This window comes from Tyto alba, unplaced genomic scaffold (genome assembly GCF_018691265.1).
Source record: "Tyto alba isolate M040663 unplaced genomic scaffold, T.alba_DEE_v4.0 Super-Scaffold_45, whole genome shotgun sequence".
Taxonomy (NCBI): domain Eukaryota; kingdom Metazoa; phylum Chordata; class Aves; order Strigiformes; family Tytonidae; genus Tyto; species Tyto alba.
Window position 1 is genome coordinate 35,544,067 of NW_024881321.1, and position 18,619 is coordinate 35,562,685.

General features: G+C 41.8%; 1 protein-coding gene across 2 annotated transcripts in view; it reads left to right on the forward strand.

Annotated features, from left to right (window-relative positions):
• The window catches only part of COL4A2 (collagen type IV alpha 2 chain), a 148,833-nt gene that overhangs the window by 102,373 nt on the left and 27,841 nt on the right, over positions 1-18,619 (forward strand). For both annotated transcript variants that reach the window (XM_042806020.1, XM_032997068.2), the window contains 14 exons: positions 762-806; positions 2,001-2,063; positions 2,835-2,879; positions 5,239-5,292; positions 5,561-5,627; positions 7,027-7,128; positions 7,534-7,689; positions 8,735-8,827; positions 9,130-9,296; positions 11,807-11,879; positions 11,967-12,073; positions 14,316-14,517; positions 15,285-15,344; positions 16,129-16,191. In XM_042806020.1, coding sequence (XP_042661954.1) covers positions 762-806; positions 2,001-2,063; positions 2,835-2,879; positions 5,239-5,292; positions 5,561-5,627; positions 7,027-7,128; positions 7,534-7,689; positions 8,735-8,827; positions 9,130-9,296; positions 11,807-11,879; positions 11,967-12,073; positions 14,316-14,517; positions 15,285-15,344; positions 16,129-16,191 — 1,297 coding nt within the window. The remainder of the gene's footprint in view (positions 1-761; positions 807-2,000; positions 2,064-2,834; positions 2,880-5,238; positions 5,293-5,560; positions 5,628-7,026; positions 7,129-7,533; positions 7,690-8,734; positions 8,828-9,129; positions 9,297-11,806; positions 11,880-11,966; positions 12,074-14,315; positions 14,518-15,284; positions 15,345-16,128; positions 16,192-18,619) is intronic.

Here is an 18,619-nt window from a genome sequence, read left to right on the forward strand (position 1 = left end):
AACAATTAAGGCTTGTTCATACGTATTGCAGAAATCCTCAACAGCAAGGTGCAGTTTATTCTCATCTGTTGCTTCTTGCTGGAAGGAGAGGTACTCATACCCTGTATGCATATATTCTGCATCAGAAACCAACCTCCAGACCAGTAGTTTTTCATCCCAGATTTGAAGTCAGAAAGTTCATGTGGCTCATGCAATTTCTGCAGTAAAATAGGTAAAGTGGTATGACACTGAAAGATCTAAAAATGCCTTTGACTGTTTGCAGTCTTCATTAAGTAACATATGTGTTAGGATTTCCATGACTAACCGAGATGTTCATGTATGAGCCACTTACCTGGAGAGCCTTTATATTCAGTGGAGATATTGTCAATATAGTGAGTAGACTTTAGGCTATGATTTCTCCCATCCTAATAGGAACTGTTACTTTTGGTCAGACAATTCATAGGTAATCAGTGGGTAAAAATGGGAGAATGTACATTTATTTATAGGCTCTCACCACCCAGACAACTCATGAACAAGCCTGGAAACAACCTGAGATGTTCACATTCCTAGAAACTCTTTCAGAAAAATTATCAAATATTCTTTAAAAAAAACAACTTTTAAAATTTCTTATGAAAACTTTAATTTCATATGACAAGTGTATGAATAAAGAACAGCAAAAGAGTGGTGTCTTGATAAACATTTGTCGCTTTCTGTTGTAGAAAGGTTATTGAAATGTAAATGGAAATGCCTAACATATCTGAATACTTTTTCTTTATTGTTAGGGTGAAAGAGGAGAACCTGGACAAAAAGGGGAAGCTGGAATTCCAGTAAGTCAAGTGGAGAAGAACAAAGACAAATAGTAATATTGGAGTTAATACTGAAGGTGCATTCTTCATTGAAATGATGCAATATAGATATGGAGCAACATAAGCAGAGACAGTAGTTCTGATGCTTTGGAAAAACTGAACAACATGCCATGTAATCACTTTACAGTGCAATCAGTCGTTCTCTTACTGGTTTACCAAAATAAGATTTTCCCCAACATGCTTTTTAATTTTAGCTTTAACTATTAATAAATCTCTTTACTGCTGCTGATCTGTGTTTAAAAATTCCACTAGATTTCATTAAGTAAGTATATATGGAAATTTTCTTAATCGTTCTCAGTCTACTCTCTAGCACATACAGACTTTTGGTCTCATTGGTCATTAAGTCTGTCGAGTAAGTGGACCGTAATCCCATGTGTTGCTGTATCATTTAGAGCTGTCAACCAGGCTTGACTGAATGTGGTTTAGTTAACTCACAGGCAACCTCTAGACTCTCTAAATAGCTTTGCAATTGAGTGGTTCCTTTTTACTTCTCAGAGTGGTTTAAGATACAGTCTTTACCAATTAGGGATGCCTCACTGAGCATTTTGCAGAGCTTTATTTTCTCAGATGGTCTGGTCAGCTTCTCCACAAGGTTATGGGAGAAGGTCGCAGTGTGAGCCCTGATTCCCTCTGTGTGCAATTGCTGGCCAGTTCTTCAGCTGTTGGTCAGATTTCACACATGTAGAATTTTGTTGACTACATTAGGAAAATGGTAAAATTTTATCCTGATGTAGCAAAAGGGGATGTGTTTCTCCCTTTTATGTTTTTTATAGTAGGATGGATAGCATCATGCCTGTGTTTGCCAAGTAGCTCTCTCAAGCTACAGTTTGGGCGCATAAGCTGAGTTTCTTAATTGGTTGTATAACTGAACAATTGCTTTGGCTCTTCTTCAGGGTGGCAGCCACAGAAGAAATAAAGAAGGAGATGATAGGAGGGAAACCCTGTCCTCTCTCTAATGGTCTGATCCTGCTATTGTAATGAAGCAAGCATGTTACACTTAATTTTAAGGACTGCAGTTTTTTCACATGCAGCTATTATTAGATCCTCCATGTGCTATAATGGTGTTTTCTTCCTGTTCAGCTTTTATAAAACAGTGTTACAATTTTTTTGCACATAATGAAGAAATATGTTGAACTGACTTGTAATGTTTCCTAGGGTGTACTTCTCTATACTCCTGAAAAAGGTGAAGAAGGGGTAATGGGCTTCCCAGGACAAAGGGTGAGTCACTCATTAAAGGTAAAATTCACCCAGCTGAATGTGCAAATCCAAGCACAGAGTTTGCCTTTGGGAACAAAACACAGATTAACAAACTATAGAAATTATAGTTCTTCAGACCACCAGGTTGTGGCCAGCTCTGAACTGCCTGATATAGAAAAGTGAAAAGGCCATTTTGAAGTGGTAGTGGGAAGAGGGCCCCACAGGACACAGAGGTACCACTATACCATCATTGGGAAGCCTTGTGCATCTGTTACCTAAAGCTGTGTTCCCTAACCACAGCTACTGTCCTGATCCTCAGCACAGACGTATTTCACAGTTTCCATCTTAGCTCTCTTCAGACCATGGTTAACAAACATGAGTTTGGCTCCAGTTACTTGTGACCTCAGAAAAAAAGCTAATTTAAATATTACTACCTTGTAACATCTATGGATGCTTTTTTTGGGGGCAGTGTTTTGAAAGTACTTAAACAGAGTGAGAACAGTACTCAGCAAATATTTTTTTAAAATATCAGCCAACTTTAAAATCTTCATGGTCAATTTACAATGTATTTATTAAAAGATAAAAATGAAATACCGTATTAGATTTCAGACCTGTTCTGTTTATACCATATACAAATCTCACTGAAAAAGTATCTGAACTCTGACCGATAGTGTTACAGTTCCAAGCTGTCAGATTTATTTTATCTAAAAAATAATAATGGTTCTTAACTATTAGGATGTTAGGATGTCACTGTATTTTAATAATTTTATTGTTTCATTTTATTATTCATAGGGACTGCCCGGCATCAATGGTTTTCCAGGACTCAGTGGAGAAAGAGTGAGTATTTCATACAAGACTTGTTTCTAACACATATGTAGACAGTCTGTCAGAAAAGCAAACAGTAGGGGACAAATTCTGCCTGTAATTACACCAGCTGTATTCTAACAAATATCATCTGGCTTCATCCACCACTGGAATTTTGGGTCAGTCATTTTTCTCATCAGCAAGAAAAAAAAAAATAGCTCTATAATTAAAGCCTGTTTTGCTTAAAACATGAGCCTGTTTTAAGAGCACTATGGGGAGGTGTCATTTTCATTGTTCTTATTACTGCGATCATGATTTCTGTGATTTTCTTCCTACATGCAGAAACTTACTTTTTGGAATAGCTTTCTGCAGATGTGGTTGAGATGTACAGTTATCTTGAATATCACAAAAGAAGAAGAGAATTAAACTGATAAATATACCAGTTGAATCTCTGTCCCCAAGGAAACACACCCAAATATTTGAAATAGCATTCTGTCAGACAGAGAAGAGCTCATGCTTTCTGTTTGGTCTCAGAAAAAGACTTCTTCAGTCAGCGTTAGAAATCACTTCCATGAGGTATTCAAATAGCTGTGGGATGCATGACTTTTCCATGCTTCTTCATCCTTAGATGTTTAAGGATTTGTCCTGCCACCAAGGCATAACAAAAATAACATGAAACACATGGGACATGGAAGTACATGAAATATGAAAAGTAACATTTGCATAGATATTCGGTCCAATCACAAAGCCTGGTGTTGTGGAAGGGAATATGCTATCAGTAATACGCATGTGGAGAGGCTGATGCAAAACCCATTAAAGCCCACTGGCTGACCTTAACATAGGTTCATGCTCCAGTCAGAAATGGTCAGGGGTTTACCCTTATTGAGGGTGAATCTTGGCAACAACTTTAGTGGAAGGTGCATTGCTTTGGATGGAGCATCACTGTATAATGCGTGTATGAGAGGGGACAGCCTACTCAATGTGCTGTTCACAACCACCACCTTTTTTGTTGTTTTTCGAGTCGTTTGATTCTTAAGAAAGAAGGATGGTTAACTCCTGCCTGCACACAGATGAAGTCACAGTTAATTAGGAAGCTGCTGGCTTCACTTTTAGACCACCAGCTCCACCTAGTGTAAAGACATTTTACACCTGATACTCAAGAGGCTCCTTTTCTGATGGTGTGATGTGCAGTTGCCATTATGGAACCGTCTCTGAAGCATGCGATCGTTTGTGGCATCTTGATGAGAGCTGTGATATTTGTAGTGCTTCAAAACTGTGTAAGTGACTTACAGAGCTGGTTACTAACATTCAAGATTTGTGTAGGAGTTTTACCCACTGTGAAACTCAGGAGATGCTGAATTTTTAAAAAGTTGACTAATAATCTAACTAGCATAAATTATACAAATCTACTGGTTTCAGTGAAACTGTGTTAATTGGTATCGGTTGATGGCCTGCCCACTGTTTTCTACTGAGACCTCACCTTTTTAACACTAATCTTTTTCCAGAGTACATATGAACATTTTCTGCAGAGAACAAAAGTTGTCCAAGAGTTGAATAAAGCACACAAAAAGGTCATCTCTTCTGTATGAGCATCACTGAAATCTGTGCACCCCCAGCAGCTGAAATACACTCTCATGTGATAGGATGTACCATGTTTTACCACACATGCTTTGTATTTCAAACCTTTTCAAAGAGTGAAGTGGGCAGGACCTTAAATATTATAATATTTGGTGGGGTAGGGATGAAAAATTTTCTCTGGAATACAGCATACTCAGGGGTGGGACAGTTGGGTATGGGAGCCTTCAGGACTGGTTCTGAGTTCTTCTCATTGAGCTGGGGAGCCCCTATCTGGCCAAACAGCCTCCAGCTGCCTTGAAAACAGCAAAAAGGGCCTATGCACTTCAGTGCTATTTTGCTGTTTGCTGTTTGCATTCCAGTGAAAAAATTTCCGCTCATAATGATTCAGACTTGTTTAGTCTTCTTGCAGCAGGTTGGTGTGTTCTTGCAGCCTGGCCCACATGTTTTAGGGTCAACTGGCACGGCGGGGATCCCCTTTCTCCTCCCACATCCTGCAGCCTCCATGGGACAGTATGAGTGTAGGTGCTTCTTCCATCTGCACCGCTGCCAGGGGTGACAGAGCCTGCACCACGGCAGATCTCACTGGCAGGTCCCTTTGGCCTTTGACAGGAGTTAGGCTTGGTCCAAGAGATGGAACATCAAAACACAAGGAGACTTCATGGTATTACCTGAATCACTACACCCCAGGGACACAAACTGCTCAACTCAGTTGCACAGATTTCACACTAAAATTGGAGGATGCCAGATGCTACATACATTTTATTTTTTCTCTAATAAAGGAAAAGTCAATTGATTATTTTCATTCGTGTTACAGGGTTTTCCAGGATTTGATGGTCCACCAGGTGGCTATGGTCCTAGGGGAAGCAAGGTACTGCTTTACTTTCATTTGCTGGGAGCAGTAAACCAGATGTTATTTTGCTTTCTTTTAGTTTCTGTCAGGTAATAACAATTGTGTTTGCCATCGTGGTAGAGCCAGTTATGTGGTTTGTTAGCTTGAAATCGCTGAGATTTCTTGAAAGTCATGTCTCTGCTTTTGAAAGTTTTTTTCTTTGTGTTTTCTGGTCATACCTTTTGATTTTAAAAGAAATTCTCTAGAATAATGTGCTTAGATGTGATACATCAACTTCTGTTAACAGGGGGAACCAGGCGAGATCGGTCCTCCAGGACCAGTTTCCTATTTTCCTTCCCGCATCCCAAGGAAAGGTACGTCTTCTTTCCTTATATTGCTTATCCTAGCTGCATTTTTCTACCTTCTACGTAGATCAGAAGCATGAAATCCTGAGAATTCAACTCCTTAAAAAACTGGTTTGCTAAACCATTCTATAAGATATAATTGCCTTCTGAAAGAGTGCCCTAATCACATTTTGCAGGCAGATGGCTTCTTTGTCTCTCCTGCTGAAGCTGGATTTCTATACAAAAGGCATCTATGCATTCCTGCATCCACAGAGAGGAAACAAGCAAAAAAGCTTGTGACTTTGTTGTCCAGTGAAAGGAAGAATTGGAGAGTCTGTCTCCTGCGTCTTGTTTCAGAGCTGGATAAAGAGCAGCAATGGCAGCGCAGCAGAGAACATTCCTACAATCCAATATTTAGGGAAAAAAAAAATGCACAACATTAAAAAAGCCTTGAGAAATAGGAGTATTATTTTTTTTTTCCTTTTCTAAATTGACACATTTTCTTTGCGATCTTTTCACTAAGCTTGTAGCACCCCCTGCCAGCGGTCCTGCAGGTCTCTGGTGGCTCTGGCTGGCCAGACTAGAAAAATATAGAAGGTGATATCAGTTTGCCAAGGCCAAAACTATTCCAGGGAAGATGCCAACAAACAACAAGGATGATCACATGCCATTTCCCCAGCCTGTGTCCTCATACCATTGAGTTTACTAGTCTTACTGAAAGCCAAGGAGTCTAATAATGAATGGTTCCCTTCCTCATAGAGAAAGGGGGCAAGAGGCACAACACATTGTTTAAATCACCCTGAATACCCTGCCAGGCTTTTAGGAGAAGGAGAGACTGTGTAGAGAGGGGAGGAAGGAGGCAGGGGGCTGGATATGCCAGACATCCTCTAGTATCACTGACCTTCAACAAGAGCAGGGTACTCTCAGCAGACAGTAGTTGGGCTCAGGCAGATGCTTTTGGTACTGAGGATCAGGGGAAAGCTCACATATCATACGTCTGTTATAATGGCAACTTCTTGTAGGAAGAGGAGGGGCTCTCCTCAGAGAGCTGGTCTTCTGTGCTTCCCAGGAGCAATGTATCTCTGGTAGCATATTAGTAAGACCTGAGGGATATTCTCCTTCTTCCTGGGCTTGGAAGCTCCACACCATTCCTGTCACAGACCATGCTTACTCCCAGGTATCTGGGCTTTACAGAAATCTCTCAGATATGTTTCTTTAATCAGACTGAGGGGGTATGAGGTAGCAGGGTTTTGAATTTCTAAATCTACCTTTAAGAAATGATTGTGAATTCTCATATTTTGAAGCCCTTAAAGTTCCTAATTTTTGCTTTTTAAGAATTGAGCAACCTGCAGTGTATCACAAGTCAGCATTTATGAGTCACAAACAACATCACACTAATGTGTTTGGTGGAACCGGGGATATTTTTCAGGTGCAAGAGGTGATCCAGGCTTTCCAGGTCTTTCTGGACTACAGGGAGACCCAGGAGAAGAGGGAGATCGTGGGCTGCCTGGTCTTCCTGGATTCTCTGACGGTAATATCCCAGAAACACATGTTTCAACAGCTTAACTTTATAGTGAGTTTTAACTGATACATGGTCAGGGTTGTGGAAATACATGTGCGGACTGTGGAATATGCAGTGCAGAGTGGCAGATAGCTAACTGCAAGAGCAAAAACCAACAGGAGCATTTTCCTTTGTCCTCGATGGGGATCTAGGAAAACAGCTGAAGTAGAGATAACGACAAAGGCTTGCTTCAATAACTGCTGTTGATTTGCTCAAGTGAAAAGTGCAGTTACCATTTTTGCTCTATACTAAATATCTCCATTTTTCCTTGAGTGCTAGATGCAGTTGTGTGAACTTTCCATTCTGCTACATTACAGCTCTTTGAGCAGCGTTGTTAAGAAATTGTTTTGAAATTCTTCCCTGGTTCTGTTTCAGCGGATGGGGATAAGCCAGGCTTACCTGGAGAAATGGGACCAAAAGGCGAGAAAGGTGAATTAGGATCTCCTGCTTATCAGGTGGGCCCGCCTGGGTTTCCGGGTAAGCACGGCACACCAGGACTCCGTGGTCCACCTGGTCCCGCTGGATCCCCTGGTAAGTGCATGAAGAGAGATGATGAGAACTCACAGGAACATCTTTGCATATTTTAAAGATAGCTGTTGGCAAGGCAAAGTGAGAAAGTAGATTGAGGGAATGAAATTGAATTGGGTGGTGGAGAGGACACACAGAGGACAAGTGTTGCATGCTCATCAGTGAAGGAAAGGTTTGCATGGATTTTAGACATTCCTGGGCAACATTTGAAAGAAAAGAAGGCCTGGTTTGGGGTGAGGGAGGGATATAAGTGTCAAGGAGTGTCTGAGAGAGCTAGATTTCTTCCTTAGCCTGGAGAAGAGAAAGCTAAGGGGAATCTTACTGCTATCTTCCCCTGCCTCTCGGGTGATCATAAGGAAAATGGAACCAGATGCTTCACTAAGAAGCACAGCAACAGGACAAGAACCAATGGTCACAAGCTGCAACAAAGGAAGTTCTGCTTAGATATTAGGAAAAGCTTTTTCACCAGGAGGGTGGTCAGACACTGGAACAGGTTGCCCAGAGAGGTTGTAGACTCTCCATCTTTGAAGATACTAAGTACTCATCTGGTCAAGGCCCCGAGCAACATGCTGTAACTTTGAGGTTGGCCCTGCTTTGAGCAGAGGGTTGTACCAGGTGGCCTCCAGAGGCCACTTCTGACTGAGATTGTGCTGTGCCCCTGTGAAAAGCACTGCACTGCGCTGCAAGAGCAGGAGTGGAGAAAAGGATGTGCAGGAGCTGATCCAGAGACGGTGGTCTTTGGTAACTGCAAAGTAGGTTGTGCTGAGAGAGAGGAGCAAAGGAATTCAGGGGGAGAGAGAGCAAAGAATGGCAAGGATCATCTGCCACAGCAGACAGAAGTTACTGAGAACAGGAGTGGGAAGCTGTGAGAAGAGGGAGAGAGGAAGAGAGCAGGGGGTAGACAGCAACAGGCTGGGTTAGACAGTAAATGACATTAGGGGAAACAGAACAGGGCGGGTGCAGTGCAGCTCAAGGGAATAGGGAGGAAGGAGAATAAAAATGAATCTACACTACATTAATTTATATTTTTGTTTAATTGAACTTCTAGGTTCTCTCTTTGGATTAAAAGGACAGGAGGGGACGCCAGGTAGATCTGGCATACAAGGTTTCCCTGGGCCAAGAGGACTAAAAGGACCTAAAGGTAGGTTATAACAGATAACTCAATAGATGATTTGATGTTATGCATTGTGTGAAACTCCTACTGTATTCAGTCTGAGTTTATTGAGCTATGACATGCTCAGGGACTGATGAATTTGATCTGGGACTAACACAACAAGGAAACATTGTGCTGTTTTCTTATTAAAAAAAAAAAAAAAAGTAATTTTCTCAGGTATTTGAGAAACTACTCAAGTATTCTCAAATCTATATATAAGATGGATATGGCCGGAACATCTATTTATTGTGACAGAGCATTCTTTCTTCTCTTTCCAATCCATTCCTTAGGCGAAGAAGGGGATTGTAGTAAATGCCTGCTGGGTGATGAAATCAGAAGGGGCTCTACTGGCCCTCCTGGTCCTCCTGGCTTCCCAGGAACTCCTGGCCAGCCTGGGAGGAAAGGAGAACCTGGTGATCAAGGACCACATGGTATTCCTGGCTACCTTGGACCAAAAGTGAGATACTTCTTTCTTTATTGCAGTTTTGTAAGCCTACTGGGGGAGGAGGGGAAGGGGGGCGCAGCATGGAAAACAAGCTGTTCTCCATGGAAAAATGGTAAAATGTGCAATTTATTTCTTTTTGTGCCACTTCAATAGCTTTCAGATTTCTATCTACAAAATACTGAAAGCCAAAAGCTGCTAAGATGGAGGTGAAAATAGAATGTTTTGGGAAGAATGAAAGATTTCCACGTAATCCAAAGTCCACTTTCCACCTAAACAAACGTCTTTGGGCAGAACCCCTTCAAGCAGCTGTAGTACTGAGTATGACCTAACCACCTAGAAGGGTGCAAAGATATCAGAGAAAACATAATGTTTTCAGTTAGTGCGTTAGGCTTTTCTGAACATCAAAAAAACAAACTCACTCACAACTAGCTTAAGTTTGGGATTTTTCAGAATTAAAATAAACTTCAACTTTATTGTGGCTATCAAAGAAGAGCAGGAAAAATAGATCTTTTTGTTGCTGAAAATTTAAAATACTTTTATGAAAAGTTCTTGCTAGAAGTCATGAAGAAATTGACAAATATTTTCAGAAAGTTCAGTGTTGAAACCTTGGTTAAAATTTTGCAAGTTCTGCAAGGTTTTTTACCTTTAAAATTAAGAATTTCAGTATCTTCATCCCCGAATTTAAGTTACTGCAGAACAGACAGTAGTAGAGACGTATACAGACATAGCATAGCATAGCAAAATATCACTCAGCAGCAAAGCCCTGACTTTATCTCAGCTTTTGGTCTGCAACAGATTCAAAGTAAAACAATTTAGCTTAAATATTCTTGGTCCATATTCTTAGGCAGAAGTGAATCCATAATATTGTTCAACAATTTCCATATATAGACAACAAATACACTTAATCTAGATCAGATCTATATCAATGCAATGAAAATAAAATTTTATCTCAAGCAAGGGGTATTTTTTTCTGTGGAGAAAGATAAATTAGAAACAGCTGTAAAACATTTTGAAAACCTGTGTGATAAATTGCATTTTGCACAACATCTAAATCTTGAAAACAAAAAAAATAGCAATGTGAACATCATACTACTAATGCAGTAATACTGCTGACAATTTCTGCAGTTATATTGTTGGTGAAATAATTCAGTGTTATATTAAGTTCCTGAGATTTCTTTTGGCCTGCAAAAAGCAATATCCGGAAGAAAAATCTTTACTCTGGTGTATAGATGTGGCTTCACTGACCAGTAAAATGCAGTTTGCAAATATGGCCCAGGTAAAACAGGATCCTTATACTCAAACCTGATCTCCCCCTTTAGATTTACAGAAGCATGAAACTGCAGTTGAGATGACCTGCAGCTGAGATACAGTTTCCACACATGCTTTTTACCCAAGAAAATCTTGGAGAATGTCAGTAAAAGGCAGTGATGCAAAACACACCCTTTTAAATAATATATGGACCAGGGGTATTTTAAACAAAAAATAAATGCACCACATACATCCCTTTCATTCAGTGTTTGCCCTGCAAATCAGTAAGGGGAGGCTATGGAAAAGCTAACATGCTTGGCTTGTATTTTAATGAGCATTAATGTAATTATTCAGAACTAAAGCTAACTGGCATAAAATACTCTATGGTAAATGAGTCTGTAGCCTTTGGGCCTTGGCAGCTGCCATGGGTTTGGTCCTGTGATTGAAAGGCTCTTGGCCAGAAGCTAGCAGTCCCACTTTTGGATGGGCTGTTCAGGAGGAGGACTCTGAATTATCCCAAGGGACCAGGAATGCCACAGACTGGTCTTTAGCTTCACCACAGTTTGCCTCTGCAAGAGAGGAAATCTCTCTTCTTGATTTTCAAAGCTTGACTAGGCGAGGCCCTGAGCAGCCTGCTCTAGCTCCAAGTGCTGTGCTGGACCAGGGACCTCCAGCTCTTCCTTCTAACCAAAACTTTTCCCACACGTCTGTGGTTTGGGGCGGGACACTTAATCAACCTGTGCCCAAGCTCTTGTCTCCAGTAAATGAAGAGAGTGCTACTTCTCAGCCCCACAACAGTGTTGTGAATCACAAATCCACTGCCAGCTATGAGGCTGTCCTCTTCTATAGTGGTGGGCAGGAGGAATTGCAGGTCAACATAACCCTGAGTTTTGTTTCCATGGTTATGAAGAGTTGCTTACAGCATTTTCATTAGTGTCTAACACTGAGGAATTTACCACGTTTTCTCTAATGCAGTTCTGCAGCTTCGGTTGTCTGCAGGACTCTAGCTCATGGGAAGACACAGCTCTCCCAATTCCATCCTCATGCAGAAGCTCCCCTACCATGCCACACAGAACTTAGTCCTAGTTAGAGCATATGAATAAAGATTCAGGCACAAAAATGGGATTACTGAAGAGGAAATCATTCACAGAAAGTAACTGGAAAGCAGTAAAATTTAAGGAGACTTTTTTTTAAAGCAGGATAGTGGAAATGCAAATCTTGATACTTCAGTGGTTCTGTTTCTTTTTTCTTTTTTTCAATATATGTAACACCAGGGATTTTCGGGTCAGGATGGATTTCCTGGACCAAAAGGAGAAAAGGGAGATTCTTTCTATATAACTACTAAAGGTAGAGTAAAAATTCAGATCACATATATTTTGCTATTATTTATATTTTTGATGAGAGATTGGTCTCACAGTGAAAGGTCTTCTTTAGGCACCAAAGGAATTCGAGGAGATCCGGGGCTGCCTGGTATCAGAGGTGAAGATGGTTTTCCAGGCAGAGATGGACTAGATGGTTTACCAGGACAGCCTGGCCTTCCAGTAAGTAGCAAATACAGCTAAAACATTTCCACCAGCACTAAATTACTAATGAATTTAATTCTAAAGGGTTATGCTCACCAGGCAGCTCTTCTCTCACAGGTAATGATGCACAACTAGACTTGCTTTGCTGCTTATTGGTATATTAAACACTGGGTTTACTCTCAAGGTTTATAGAACAATCTTTCACCTTTATTTCCATTTTATTTAAACAACTAAGTAGTAGTGTATAACCCATTTAGGCCAGCTTGTTATTACTGGTTAATTTGTGATAATTAGTAGTTTATTAGTGACTCTTAGCATTGTCTAAGAGAGATTCTGTGTGACTAAATTTCAGCAGTTTTGTTATGACTGAGTTAAAGCAAAATTTGCTACAATTTTATATCCTCAAAATGTAGGTTGTGTCATCACATAGATGCTTGATAGCACCTCACCTATTTAATTGTAGCCATCTAGAAGTTAGACACGTAATCTTAGTTCATTTTCTAAGCTCCTTCTGTAGGAAAAATAAAAAGTTAAATACTGTGCAAGAGGAACTCATCTTGCCCATCATAAATGCTGTTGTCGCAGTTTGGGCCTGGTTGGCAGCCAACCACAATGCAGCAGCTCTCTCTCCCTTCCCCTCCGGCAATGAGAAGGGACAGAGAGCCAGGCTTGGGGTTCGAGATAGGACTGGGATGGGGAAAAATTCCCCTTTATGATCACGAGCAAAAGGCAGACTCGTTAGGGGAAGAAAAAACCCCATACATTTATTACAGACACTAACAACACATAACAGAGTAGGACAGTGAGAAGCATTGCCACATCTTGAGAACACCTTCCCCCCACCCCTCCCTTCTTCCCGGGCTCAGCTCTGCTCCCGATATCTCTGCCTCCTCCCCCAGCGGCGCAGGGGCAGGGAATGGGGGGTGCAGTCAGCACTGCCACTTCCTTCATCTTCGGTGAGGGGAGTGTCTGGAACTTGTTCCTCCTGCTCCATCGTGGTCCCCTCTCACAGGAGACAGTCCTCCACAAACTTTCTCCGACATGAATTCCTCCCATGGGCCGCAGCGTTCCCCACACTGCTCCGTCGTGGGTCACTAACTTCCTCCGACTGGATTCCCTCCCACGGCTGCAGCCCTTCCTGAGCTGCTCTGGCGTGGGACACCCCCGCATGCTGCAATCCTCCCAGCACTGAATTACAGCAGTGGGGATACCTTTTCCCATGAGACCCCGGCCTTCTTTGGGCACAGAACCTTGATCAGGCGAGCAAGAGCCACAGGCCATAAATCAATGTCTGCTCCACCATAAATCTCCATGGGTGGCGGGGGGGGCCGCCCCGCCGTCTCACCACAGGATACAGGGGGGTCTCTGCTCCGGCACACCTCCCCCCTCCTTTCTTCCTCCGTTCCTCCACTGACCTTGGTGTTCATGCAGCTGCAGCAACTCCTCCTCACAAGTCCGACTGCCCGTCACCACGTCCCTTCTTAAATACGTTATCGCAGAGGCGCAGCTGATTGGCTCAATTTCCCAAACAGAAGTGGAGCTGACTTGGAGCTGGGGGAGCTTCGAGAAGCTTCTCACAGGGGGCTGCCCCGATAGCCCCCTCCCCTGCCACCAAAAAACTCCACCACTCACTCAACCCAGAACAGCTGTTTTGGACCACATCATATTTGAAGATGGGCCAGAGCCATATTGTCCAATCTGGACCACAGTGCTTTTTGCTATCAGTAAAGATGGTACTTTATATTACTTCGGAGGATGGAAAAGTTTTCTAGTGATGTTCATAAGATGTTGATTCAGTAATGTAAAAATACCAGTGGAGGAGTAGACAAAGAAAAAATCTGCCCTTTTGGGCACAAGTTTTCTGTCAGTTTTTCTGAGGGTCTCAGAAGTAAATGCCATACCAGAACACCTCTAGAGATGCATATGGTTTCCCCAAAACCCACTTGCAGCTTTTCAGAAAGGGCAGTAAGCCTCTCCACAGCAGTGATTCATATTACCCAGGTGCCGTTCGTGGGCCAACATTTTTAGGGGAATGCTCCCTCTAAGAGTGGTCCCCTCATGCCTTTTCTGCCATGGGGTCTAAATTAAAGTCAGTTTATTTCAAATATATTTTATTTGCAATGCTGATTTCAAGAGCTGGGATGCAACACCTGAGGAATTATTGCCTATCAGGTGTTATGCGTGACAGTAATTCAACTGTCTGAGTTCTGTTTGTTTCTCAGCAAAGCGTGGAGTGACCACCTCCGTTCACTTCCCGCAGGGTGACGGTATCAGAGGTTTCCCCGGCGATCCTGGTTATCCAGGCGAATTAGGACCAAAGGGCTTTCCAGGAGAAGCAGGCCTGCCAGGTGAAGGATTTCCTGGTCCAAAAGGGTACCCGGGTCCTCCAGGTGACCATGGACAAGATGGAAACCCGGGACCTCCAGGTCTGCCCGGTGTGCCAGGAGAGCCTGGCCAACTAGGTAAGAGACATCACTCTGTCTTACATCAAAGCCGTGGGAGATCATTACTGAATTGTGTGCAGTATCTGTACAGCACACTGTTGAAAAGGTAGCTTTTGGTGGGGGGATTGTGTGGATGAAAAGAGATTGCTTGTATTAGTTGTCCAGAAATCTTAAAGAAGGAAATACTTCAGCAGTCCCAGTAGTTTCATGTCAAGTAATGAAACAGCATGAATGAATGTGTTAGTGCCAGCAGGTAACATCTTTCAGGTTTCGAGCAGTTGGAGGCAATGGAGCAGCGTCCTGCCATTGGAGTACTCACAGGTGGTTTTCGCTGGTCTTCCCCATCCAGCATAATCTTTTAATTGACCAGAGAAAATCATGTATCCATCCTTCTGAGCTCTTCAGAGTATCTCTGAGCTTTCCAAGTCCCCTCCAGCATAAGAATGCCAGGGCTACATCTACAAGAGCTCAGGCTCAGAGTTTTATTGCTCAACTTCAAGATGCCAGGCAGTATATTCAAGCCAGAGCAGGCACCTGCCAACCCTACACAGTGCATGGGACACAAAGCCCCCTAACTCTGACAGGGTTGTTCAGGCCTGTGTCTAATTAATACATGGATAGAGAGTTCCAGTATGTTATATCAAATAGTTTGTGTTGTATGTATGCATAATACATAAGAGAATACATTATCTGATGTTGTAATAGACATTTTGGTTAGAATTGAGAGCATTTTACAGTTTTTCTCTTTTAAGTAATAACTGTATTTTCCCATTCTTTGCTCATAGACTGTGGGCAGGTTATTGAAGACTTTTCTAGAGGAGATGGAACTGAGCCAATATGGTCAGGTACTGTATATACAAATGGCTTGAATATATTTTAATATTTAATCTTATGCTGTTCCTATGGCTTGATACTTTCTTTCTGATTACTGCTTTGGATCCTCTTGATTGTAAACTATTTGAACTTCAGGTCACAAATAACCATGCATATGCTGTACGTAGCTCTAAAGTAATTTAATCAAATTGAACATATTCTAGAATTATTGCAGTTTTAGCTCTGCAATTCAGAAGTTCTTTATTTCATTGCTCATGAGTGTTTATTGTGACAAAATAATGATTACCGTGCAATCTCTAACAAGACCCCCAGAAATTAGGTGCCCGAGAAAATTTAAGCCACTTTTTTTAAAGAACTTTGAGTGAAGATTTTCAGTGCATTTTGACATAGAGAATAAAACCCTTCATTTGTACCAGAAATTTGCTCGATTGCTTCAGGGATGTAAATTACCCACAGGGAAACAAAGTGTCTCTCTTACACTGAAAAATACAGACATCTGTGAGGTTGGACTACCCTCCCCATGCCGGTCAGACTGGAGCAGCCACCATAACCCCTGTAAAACAGTTGGAAGAGCAGCTCTTGGGGTAGAGCACAGCTTGAGTGCTCCCCTGAAAATATCACCCATGACCAATTTTTTTTTTTCTTTAATGAAGAATAAAACCTTTTTTTTAAATTAGGGTTTTGCCTGTTGATTTCATTCACCTGCTTTAATGATGTTGTCTCAACTGCCATCGCAGAGCTGATGAGAGGCAGCATATGAGCACATAAGTTGTGACCAACCCTCTTTGTTTGCAGGCGCGGGCTGCGTGAGGCCACCAAAGGGATCCCAAGGCAAGCCAGGACTGCCAGGAGCCACAGGTAACGTTTTGCCTTCACCTTTGTTTCCCACATACACTACATTTTGAGGGAGGTCTTCCTGGATTGATTGAAGTTGAACCTTAGCAGACAGGAAGTTTTAGAAATGGCAACGCAGAACAGCATTAACTTGAAGCCGGCAGAGAGATCTAAGCAGTGTGCAGCCCAGGTGGCTGCACCTCTTCAGAGTTAATTCTGCCTTTGCTAGTGAGGGTCAGTCATGGAACAGAAGAGAGAAAGGACAGCCCATTTGCTATTCTCCACTTGCAAATAAGTGAGAGTATACAGAGAGAATATACAAGTTTATTGTTAAGGAGTATATTGAGGTCTCTGAGCTGACTGGACACCTCACAAGGAAAATCCCATCCTCTGAGAGCAGGGTGATAAAAGGTTGCAATGGAGGACTGTGGCAGATCCTTCTTAATATTCCTCCTTGTGTGGTATACAGGGCACCTTCAGCAAGTGTGAGCCTAAAGTCTTTATTGTAGCTCAGTGCAATGGGCCAGATTGTCTGACGCAACGCAGTTGTGCTATCTGTAGCCACACATGCCTTCCTTGCAGGGCTGGTCCACCCTAGCCCAGAGGGACCATCTGGTGATTCTAGGCCTTCCCAGCACTGAGGATTCCCCACCTCTTTCCAAAAGGAAGAGGAAGAGGAGGTGGGGACAGGGTCTGAAGGACTGTGTGGGATGGAATTGAGAGAAACACGGACAAGGTGTGCTGAGTGGTCATAACGAGTGACCTTGAAGAGGGAACCTCTGACCAGCACTGGTGGTTCCTATAAGCTTATGTACTCCCAGCCTAAGCAATAAAGATGTTTTTCAGTAAAATCTCATTGCCAGTTAGTAAGGTACTGACAAAAACCATAACAGTCCTTCAGAGTTTGGGAAATGTAAAATTCTTGATGCACCCATTCCTGTGCCCTATGTTTTAGCAAAGGTCAGAGACCTGGACTATAAATTTGAAGGTCAAGGTTTTTTGGGGTTTGTTTTTTTTTTTAAAAAAGACTAATGGATCTAATAAAATTTTTTCTCTGTTGAATTATGATGTATATCTCTGACCTATGTTTCCTCAGTCCTAATGCCTTAGTTTGTTGTTAGTATCAATGCTTCTGAAGGTTGTTTTCTTTGCCATCTTTGCAGTTTTTTTCTGAGTATGATGATTTGTGTATTCTTTCATTCATATGAGCTTGAAGGTTTTTCTTGCAGTGGATACAGTCAGTTTTAACTCCTAGCTGTAAGACTGCTGTTACACAAGAAATGCAGGTTTCATGTGTTTTATATTTTGTACTCTTCGTTAACTCTTTAACAGGTCTTCCTCTGTCATCTAATATGTTTCAGGAATTTTATGATCTGTTTCGCATCCCTTTCCTCCAAAAACTGGGAAAGGCCCCTTGCTGAGCCCAGCGCAGAGCTCTGTTCATAGCTGCCTTACAGCCTGAGGCAGTTCTGGAGCTGGAAACCCGGGAGGATCAGGACATGTTTTACAACTTTTCACAGCTTCTTGTTGCCATAGCTGTGTCAATCTAGTTTCATGGGGCATCACTCCCACCCGCTCCAGATTGTGTCAATCTCCAGATTGACACAAAACCACCAACACCTCCTTTACACTGTTTTCATTGTTTGTTTAAAGTGATGTGGTTTTGTCCACAAGATTTTCTGCTGCCTTTTCAGACAGGATGGAGCTCTGCTATAGACATTCAAGTCTCTTAGTGTCACAGGTGCTGATGGCACCCAGTATATCAAGCAAGGAGTCACCTTTATAGTCTCAAACCCTCATGTCCTTGTGCTCCTTTGAAATTCTTGGCAACATACACAGCCCACCCTAAGTTACATCCTGGTTATTCAGCAGTCTCAAGACCTACATGACTGCTGTTGAATAAAATGTTTAGGTTGTTTTCTGTTTCAAACATACATCTAAAGCACTTGCAAACTAAGCATTGGTCTAAAATTTAAAAATTTTCTTACTACTGTTTGGCACAACACGTTAACACCAACATCATATAATGAGTTACTGAAATATGTGGTAAGCAGTGGTTGCGTTCTCCATCTGCCGCCTTCTTTCTCTAAAGTGGCTTTTTAATTAGTGCAATACTGAACAGAATGAATGAAAGACAGTTATTACAGATTGGAAACAAGACCAAGATGCTATTTGGGTAAGAAAGAGGCACATTAGAATTTTCCATTGAGACCTGAAAGCCTAAGATTTTTCCTTTTAATTGCTTTCTGAAAAGTCATTGTTCATACAAGGGAGAGAACAATAGTCCTATACAGCACTGGGAAAATGCTATTCACACCGCATTGGCTGTTTATGTGCACCTTATTTGTGGTCTTTTTAAAGGTTTCCTTCTCTCCTTCACAAACAACAGCTAAAACTGAAAAAAAAAAAAAAACATGGTTAAATAATGGAAATTTGGAAAACTAAAGTGGAA